General features: G+C 43.2%; 1 protein-coding gene across 1 annotated transcript in view; it reads right to left on the minus strand.

The window, feature by feature from the left end:
- The window catches only part of LOC130079906 (DNA replication licensing factor mcm7-like), a gene marked incomplete at its 3' end in the record, with an annotated part of 22,909 nt that overhangs the window by 12,694 nt on the left and 215 nt on the right, over positions 1-10,000 (minus strand). Inside the window, exons 2-6 of the mRNA XM_056245148.1 lie at positions 8,876-8,955; positions 8,623-8,787; positions 1,646-1,770; positions 1,073-1,253; positions 865-1,002 (exon numbers count right to left, since the gene is read on the minus strand). Of these exons, the coding sequence (XP_056101123.1) occupies positions 865-1,002; positions 1,073-1,253; positions 1,646-1,770; positions 8,623-8,787; positions 8,876-8,955 (689 nt within the window). The remainder of the gene's footprint in view (positions 1-864; positions 1,003-1,072; positions 1,254-1,645; positions 1,771-8,622; positions 8,788-8,875; positions 8,956-10,000) is intronic.

Consider the following 10,000-nt stretch of genomic DNA (forward strand, 5'->3'; position numbering starts at 1 on the left):
CACGTGAAGCTTGCAGCAAAGCACTGGCAAAAGTAGCCTAATGATTATGGATGTGGAAACAATAGCAAGGAGATATTTTAATTATTTATTAATGAACAAGTGTTTACTAATGGTGTGTTCACACCGAACGCGAATTTAATTATTTGTGCGTGTAGATTACATACATAGTCAATGCAAAGACGCGAATAGACGCATCATTCGCGCCGGGCGTCGCGAATGACGCGAATTGGGCGACGCGTTTGCCGCGAACGTCTTCCGCGCAAGTTGAAAAATTTGAACTCGAGCTGAAGATTCAAGCGTCGAACTAGACGCGATAGACGCGTATTTGACGCTCTATTCGCGTTCGATGTGAACACCATTACTCTCAAGTGTATTTTGTGCGCTTCAGTGCCTAGATTTACCGTGTTGCCGGTCTTGGCAGCAATGATCTTGTCGAAAATATTGCATCGCGTGCATCTGGCATCGAGTCTGGCACATGACATAGGTACACTTTGGATCATTTCCACATATTTTCTATCTATCTGGGTTGGGACGCACGCTTACACACACACACACACACACGCACACACACTGCAGCCTCACGTGCGACGAGCCGCGTCTCTGGGCAGCCGCGTAAACTAGTGTTTTTCCGCCACAGCCAATCATGCTGCATGCTTATTGTTTCACTGACATTGACGAGATTAACCACTTAGGTACCGAAATGTGGTACCGAAAAACAAGACATGTTTCGATACTCGGTAGTATCGAGGCAATTCGGTCGGTACCTAAAAAGTACCGAACTCGGTACCCAGCCCTACACACACACACACACACAATCAACATCATGAAGCTTCACACACACACACGTGACGCTCGCACACGTACGTGCTCCTGAATGCGCAGCTCCTGGAACTTGATGAACTTTGACCCTCGCGTCTGCAGGTACAGCCGGCCTCCTGATTTGTTGGTGACGCACTCCTGACTGGGACACATGATGAGCGGAGTGAAGCTGGGAGAGGAGATCTGAGGAAGAGGAGGAGTGTTAGCAGGAGAACACGCGCGCGCGCACACACACACACACACACACACTCACCGGCTGGTAGGTCTCGGCGCCGCACTGGTCACATGTGTACGTGGCGACGGCCATCATGGGCTTGACCTCGGTGGCTCTGGTGACGATCCCTCTGACGGTGACCAGCTGACCGATGCTGTCGGCCTTCACATCGCGCACGACCCTCGGCTTCAGCGTAGAGGGAGGCCGGAAGTACACCTCACTGACACACACACACATTCATGAGCGGGGAGTGAGGAGTGTGTGTGAGTCAGTGTGTGTGAGAGTAAGTGTGTGTGAGTGAGAGTGTGTGTGTAAGTGAGTGAGTGAGAGGGTGTGTGTCAGTGTGTAAGTGAGTGAGTGAGTGTGTGAGAGTAAGTGTGTGAGTCAGTCAGTGTGTGAGTGAGAGTGTGTGTAAGTGAGTGAGTGAGTGAGAGGGTGTGTGTCAGTGTGTTTTAGTCAGTGTGAGTGAGTGAGTGAGTGTGTGAGTCAGTCAGTGTGTGAGTGAGAGTGTGTGTAAGTGAGTGAGTGAGTGAGAGGGTGTTTGTCAGTGTGTTTTAGTCAGTGTGAGTGAGTGAGTGTGTGTGTGAGTGTGTGTGTGTGTGAGTCACTCACAATCTGCGCATGAGTTCAGACGGATACTGGTTCCTGGAGTCATGTGTGTCTGCGGGGTCGCGACCCCTGGTCTCCATCATCAGCCGGTGCTCGATATAAACGTCCAAGGCGTCTTTCGCCACCACCTACAGAACACACACACACACACTCTATCAGTGACACACACACACGGGATAAAGCTGAACACACTCGTTATAGAGTCCCATCTATGATCGCCTCTGTTATGGTCAGGGTTAGAGATGATCCGAGACCTGGGTGTGAACAGTATCTAGCACTGGATGAATTGATAGAATTATTTTATGGTGTGTTTCAGACTTATCCCTTAATTAAACATGAACATATACATACAGTGAACTAGAGTATTTTTATTATCTGACATATATTTCACAGCAATATATTATTTATCGACTTTCTTAAGTGAAAAAGAACTTAAAATGCAGCCACACATCTAATACTGTACACTGAAAAAGGTATTTTAGATTTACAATATAACTGTATAAAAAAAGTGCAACAAATACATCTAGGAATCAAAAAAATGATATATGAATAATATAAGAAAATAATCTCTTTAAAATTTAAAGTCTATAAACAATTTTGTTAAATAAACGGCATTTCAGGTTTGGCCGCGGCTGGCCATCCAGAACACTGAACTCAATACATGCTGTCGGTATATCTATCGCTCGCTGGCTGTCTTAGGAAACGTTTCTGCTTGTTTGAATGAAGCTCTCAGAGCTAGCTGACTCCTCCTCCTCCTCCTCCTCCTCCTCCTCCTCCTCCTCCTCCTCCTCCTCCTCCTCCTCCTCCTCCTCCTCCTCCTCCTCCTCCTCCTCCTCCTCCTCCTCCTCCTCCTCCGAACCAGTGTAAGATTCCTTATCTTTTAAAATTAATTTTACACTCATATGGACAACTTTCTTTATTAAAAAGTGGTCCTTTATAATAAGGTTTTTTTTATTTTTTTATAATTTTTTATTATATAGCGCTTTTCACAATACAGATTGTATCAAAGCTGCTTCACAGTATCAATCAAAACAACTTAACAGTGTTTGTTTATTACTGGAAAAGACATCCAAGTTTGGTAGAGCTGATCAGTGGTATGATGGGTCATTTAATTTGAATATCCCCAACTGAGCAAGCCAAAGGCAACAGTGGCAAGGAGCCGAAAAACTCCATCAGATGACCCGATGGTGTCCTAAAACTCCATCAGATGACCCGAGGGTGTCCTAAAACTCCATCAGATGACCCGAGGGTGTCCTAAAACTCCATCAGATGACCCGATGGTGTCCTAAAACTCCATCAGATGACCCGAGGGTGTCCTAAAACTCCATCAGATGACCCGAGGGTGTCCTAAAACTCCATCAGATGACCCGAGGGTGTCCTAAAACTCCATCAGATGACCCGAGGGTGTCCTAAAACTCCATCAGATGACCCGAGGGTGTCCTAAAACTCCATCAGATGACCCGAGGGTGTCCTAAAACTCCATCAGATGACCCGAGGGTGTCCTAAAACTCCATCAGATGACCCGAGGGTGTCCTAAAACTCCATCAGATGACCCGAGGGTGTCCTAAAACTCCATCAGATGACCCGAGGGTGTCCTAAAACTCCATCAGATGACCCGATGGTGTCCTAAAACTCCATCAGATGACCCGATGGTGTCCTAAAACTCCATCAGATGACCCGAGGGTGTCCTAAAACTCCATCAGATGACCCGAGGGTGTCCTAAAACTCCATCAGATGACCCGAGGGTGTCCTAAAACTCCATCAGATGACCCGAGGGTGTCCTAAAACTCCATCAGATGACCCGAGGGTGTCCTAAAACTCCATCAGATGACCCGAGGGTGTCCTAAAACTCCATCAGATGACCCGAGGGTGTCCTAAAACTCCATCAGATGACCCGAGGGTGTCCTAAAACTCCATCAGATGACCCGAGGGTGTCCTAAAACTCCATCAGATGACCCGAGGGTGTCCTAAAACTCCATCAGATGACCCGAGGGTGTCCTAAAACTCCATCAGATGACCCGATGGTGTCCTAAAACTCCATCAGATGACCCGAGGGTGTCCTAAAACTCCATCAGATGACCCGAGGGTGTCCTAAAACTCCATCAGATGACCCGAGGGTGTCCTAAAACTCCATCAGATGACCCGATGGTGTCCTAAAACTCCATCAGATGACCCGAGGGTGTCCTAAAACTCCATCAGATGACCCGATGGTGTCCTAAAACTCCATCAGATGACCCGAGGGTGTCCTAAAACTCCATCAGATGACCCGATGGTGTCCTAAAACTCCATCAGATGACCCGAGGGTGTCCTAAAACTCCATCAGATGACCCGAGGGTGTCCTAAAACTCCATCAGATGACCCGAGGGTGTCCTAAAACTCCATCAGATGACCCGAGGGTGTCCTAAAACTCCATCAGATGACCCGAGGGTGTCCTAAAACTCCATCAGATGACCCGAGGGTGTCCTAAAACTCCATCAGATGACCCGATGGTGTCCTAAAACTCCATCAGATGACCCGAGGGTGTCCTAAAACTCCATCAGATGACCCGATGGTGTCCTAAAACTCCATCAGATGACCCGAGGGTGTCCTAAAACTCCATCAGATGACCCGACGGAGAAAAAAACCCTTGGGAGAACCCAGGCTCAGTCGGGGCCAGTTCTCCTCTGGCGTTTATGAAGTAGAGGCCGAATTTACAGTAACTGTAGGATAAAAAATTTTATATGAATGCCTGGCTAAATAGATGCGTCTTTAGTCTAGTTTTAAACTGGGAGAGCGAGTCTGAGCAACGAACAATATCAGGAAGGCTATTCCAGAGCTTCGGAGCTAAATGTGAAAATGCTCTCCCTCCTTTGGTGGATCTGGATATCCTAGGAATGACCAGAAGCCTCGAATTCAGTGATCTTAAAGAGCGCGATGGATTATACGGCGATAGAAGATCCGTTAAATAGACTGGAGCTAAACCATTTAGAGCTTTATAAGTCAAAAGCAAGACCTTGTAATTAATACGGAACTTGATAGGTAACCAATGAAGGGATGATAGAATTGGTGTTATATGATCATATTTTCTTGACCTAGTAAGAACTCTAGCGGCTGCATTTTGCACTAACTGTAGCTTGTTTATTGAGGATGCAGGACAACCAGCTAATAAAGCATTACAGTAATCTAGTCTCGAGGTCATGAATGCATGAACTAACTTTTCTGCATCAGAGACTGATAGCATGTTACGTAATTTAGCAATGTTTCTAAGGTGGAAAAAGGCTGTTTTTGTAACATATGAAATATGCTTTTCAAAAGACAGGTTGCAGTCTAATGTAACACCCAGGTCTTTTACAGTAGCGGATAAAGTAACAGGGCATCCTAATATGTTAAAGTCGTGCTGTGAAAGGTTTTGTGGACGGTTTTTAGAACCGATAAGTATTACCTCTGTCTTGTCTGGATTTAATAAAAGAAAATTACGCGTCATCCAATCTTTTATATCTTTAACACAATCTGTCAATTTGGATAATTTAGCGTATCCACCTTATTCCTGATGACCTTACTGCGTTTTGAATTATGGGTGGCACTTCCGGTTAGGGAACTTCCATTCAAAAAGGCTGAAACGAATCATTTCAAATCATAAGGTTTCCCTACAAATAAAGCTGATCCGTCAGTTTGACTGGATGAGCTGGAAATTTCCCTTCATGATTTATTTTCAGACATCATGAGAATAACGTTATACTTGGCATTTTAACGTGACATGTTATAACAAGAATATCTATGGCAAGAGCTCTTTTCAGTCGCTGCTTTCTTTTCCTCATGATTTTTATTTTTTTCCTTTGCAATCCGCTGTAAAAGTATGAAAAAGGACAACACATACGGCACATTTGTGGTCTGTTCTCCCGAATTTAATTTACGATTCACTGGAATGCATGAAGAATCTCGTTATTCTCCTCAAATCCTCACGTCTCTTTCCAGGTTTGTTTTCACAGGTAAATGCAATTTATAATCTGTCAAAATGACGGAAATCACTTTGATATAGTGTCACGTAATGCTGAAGTTAATGAACATTTTTGATTAAGGCTTGTTATACAATATATTTGCCTACTACAGTGATATTTACCAAAGACTCGCGCTTTTGGGGCTATTTTTGGTTTGTTGAAAGTACCTTGTTGATTCTTTTAAACTTTTAAATTTCATTTTAATGTTCGATGGTTAAAGGGTGAGTCGATTATGTCATCTCATTGTGACACTTAACGTATTGCGTTCATAGAGCGAGCCTTTCACTGATTACAGTTTAACGGAAGTTACACCCATAATTCGCGCAAAGCATCATGGGGCGTAGGAATAAGGTGGATAGGTTTGATTTTGTTAGCATGGGTTAGAATGACCCAACAATTTTATAAATCATTTTTTAGAAAGTTGTATCTGTTAACATTAGTCAATGCACTGTGAACTAACATGAACGCACATATTTTAATAACTAACAATAACAAAGACTATTGCTCTCTGTTAGTTAATGCATTAACTTATTGTAAAGTGTTATCAAAAAATCTATTGCCTAACAAAAAATAAAATACATAAATAATGCAAACAAGTCATTGGATAACATTGGGCTGCATATAAAGAAACAAAATGCATGTCAATAATCCATGGATCAATAAAATGGAATCGCCTCCGCACGGACAATAAGAAAAAACTATTTTAATCAAACCATATCGTTGATGAAAATAATACGAGAACAAAATAATGTTAGTTATTAATTATAACGCAATGTTTTTGAAAAAAAATAAACATTTTTAATATTACAGTGATAGTAAACATCTTTGATAGCTTAGTTACTGTTTCACATGACATGTGTGAGCTGCGCGCGCTAGCTGAAGAGAAGGGTGATTGCTAAAGGTTCATCAACTCAACGGTTGCTGAAGAATGCAAACCCAAAGAATTTACAAATATTACAATAGTGAATATAATTATAATTGTATGACAGTCCCAATCATAGCTTTTAATGTTCTGCATTATTGTTTAATCTGCGCGCTGAAGCTGAAGAGAACGAGCACCGGGAAACTGAAGAGCTTTTCTAGCAGGTCGTTTAAATCCACGAAATGCATCATATGTGAGATTAATCAGATATTTATATTACATGAAACAAATATTACGACTTATCTGCACAAAATGATGTGAATGCTGGTCATAATGTGTAGGTTAATCCCTGTTCTGGACGCGCTATTCCCACAACAACGCGCTGAAACGGCAACTAAACAGAGAATTCACAACGTTTTATTACAATAGTGTTCTCATTATAATGGCATGGATATGACAGTCCCAATTATAGTTATAAATGTGCATTGCTGTTTGCACCGGTATGAAGCGCTACTGCATCGTTCATTAACTCAACCAAACGCATCCTATATTAGATTAATCAGATATATATACACAAAATAAACATATTACAACTCACAATGCTGCGAATGCTCAAGAGAACTTGACTGTGCTCGTCACGAAGGCTAAACTCCACAGACGCGCTCTCTCCGCCACAACGCGCTCGTCGCGCTGAAACACTGGCGGACAACAATTCACAACATTCGTTTGCATGTTTTTATTATAATGTTATGAAGCCTATGTGGCAGATTTATGCTGCACATGTTGCACTGAACTGTATGTTCCTTTTCGAAGTGAATCCAATCATTCAGAACCATCATGGCGAACCGCGCGCATCTCTCACCTGGAGTATAAATTATCTATCTATCGGCTTTGATATATCGGACCGATAACATCAAAAAAGATCATTTATCGGCCGATATCGATATGTGGTCGATATATCGTGCATCCCTAATAAATATTTATATTAACTACATGTACTTACTATAGGAATAAGGTGGGATTAGGTTGAGGGTTAGTTGCATGTAATTATGCATAATTTACTGTTATTACTATAGTAAGTACATGTAACATAACAAGGACACCGTAAAATAAAGTGTTACCTAAAACCCTAAATTAGGATATTTATGTGTAAAAGTGTACTTTAAAAAGTGCAAAAGCCACACATTGAGTTTTACAAATATCAATATTTGCATTGTTTTTAATGATAATTGCTGATGGCAAGTTGACAACCATGATTAATGTAAAAAAAAAAAACTAGATTTATATCCAACATATTGTTTTAACACAATTTTTGTTAAAACAAATTTACAGACATGTGAAGATATAAACTAAAAATGTCTAAAATATATAATTCATTTAATTTTTATTTAAAATTAATTGAATTATAAGGATAATTTGTAAAAATAAATATAGAAAGACTGAAAACAAGCGTGTGAACAGAGCCGCAGTAGATCGCGTTTGTAAAACAATTAAAACTTAATAGTAGACCAATGCTGTATAAAGAGAGCGGAGTGGAGGTGCGCTGCAAGCTAACAGGCTTGAGTAAACAGACAGGAAAAATGATGCATTAGTGCACAAGCATTCGCTGAGTACAGTGACTAAAAAACTATATTTTACTGCTGCTGTTATTAACTGCCTTTATATTTAGTGCTTCGCTTTGTAAAGACCGTTTTAATTTAATATTTCTTAAATCTAAAATGTAAGTGACTTATTAACTACTTAAATCAGTGCCCTTTTTTTAATGGTGATGGTATTCGGCACTCCTGGTCGTGTGATGATGCTTAACTATCATGTTATAAATATAAAACATCCACATTTTGAATGTTTAAGGCATATGCTAAGCTCATTTGTTTACATTTCTCCTCATGAGGCTGTAAGAGCCTCAACAGCACAACCATGTTACCATCAGTGTTTTATTACTCGGATAATCGCCACTTGCACTAAATGAATGCAGAATCACTGTCACGTTTGGGTTATCCGTAGTTATTTTGTGTTATTGACGTTTTAATCCGGCTGATTGTCCGGTCGGGCAAGAACTGCACTCGCCCACTGGCACACACACACACACACACCTCTCGCTCTCTGCTATCATCAGTGAACGCACTGGCACACACACACACCTCTCGCTCTCTGTACTCCGGCAGCAGCTCGTGGACCGCGTCTGCAAACAGTCCTGCGTAGCGTTTGCCGTTCTCACACACACTCTCCACCAGCTCGGGGTCTTCCTCCGCCACGTCGTCCAGATCCACCAGCAGCGCCACCTGCTCTCGGTGGGCCAGCGACACCTGCACACACACACACACACACACACACACAGGTGAGCCGCGTCTCACACACTGATGGAGCTGGGCTGCAGGAGCTGTAGGACCTCACCAGCTGAGCGCCGTATTTGAAGAGCTTCTTCCCGGACTCATCCTCGCTGTAGAACTCCTGCAGGAACCGCTTGCACTTCTCTGGACACAGAAAACCACCATCACACACACACACACACACACACACACACACACACACACGAGGAAAGCAGTGCGTGTGAGTGTTTGTGCACGTGCAGGAAAAGTTTCAGATGAGCGCGCGACCAGCAGTGCACAAACACATCAGTCACGTGGTTCGTGTTCGTAAACAAACTAGCAAAAACAGAAGAGCTTCAATGTCCAAAACTACTACACGTGACAACTCATGACACGCTCTTCGTACAGATGAAATGCACATGATTTCAGCTTTAAACATTTACTAGTAACTGATCGGAACACGAAGGTAAATGAAGTGAAACGGCGCTCTAATGCTCGACGCCTCATAATGACTCGAGCAAACCATCGTGTTATTGCCGCGTCGTTCAGCCGCATCGCGACGCGAGTCCTCGATATAACCGACGCGCGCGCCACTCGACGGCTGGTGTTGTTGTAAACAAAGCAGCACATGGTCCTCGTGCCCGACTACAGCCACGCGCTTCCGCGATCCCTCCGCGCTTCACAAACTAGACCCGTCTGGACCGAACTCTGGGCTCATCATCAGCATAATCTTCATCATCATCATCATCGGTCCGTGGTTCTGGTGTCGGTTCGGGTCACGCGGCCCCGTTTTACACGTACAGAGTAAACTTTCCCATCGTGCTTTAAAGCGACAATAACATCGCGACCGATCGGAATAAACAGACACACGTGATTCTGGACGGTCTGTAAAACTTTAGATTGGGAAAAAGCGTTGTCGGGAGCGAGCACGTGCTCTGCGCGCGCCGCCGCTCTTTGTTACAAAACTCCATCCGGGCACTTCAGCGTGTGCGCGCGCAACTCGTGCGGCCGCCGCCAGCGACAATAAAACTAAGTAAAACTATTTAAATAGTCTCAGGTAAAACCTGCTTTTACACAAACAGCGAAACATCGCACACATGTACAACAAATACACGCTCCGCTCGGGTTCCGATACACGCGATCCATAGGCGACTTTATCCCGCTTTCGTTCCGTCGAACTTTGATGCGTGTCCGCAACTCAGACAGAGAA

This window comes from Rhinichthys klamathensis, unplaced genomic scaffold (genome assembly GCF_029890125.1).
Source record: "Rhinichthys klamathensis goyatoka isolate OS25496 unplaced genomic scaffold, OSU_Roscu_1.1 h1tg001560l_1, whole genome shotgun sequence".
NCBI classification, from domain to species: Eukaryota; Metazoa; Chordata; class Actinopteri; order Cypriniformes; family Leuciscidae; genus Rhinichthys; species Rhinichthys klamathensis.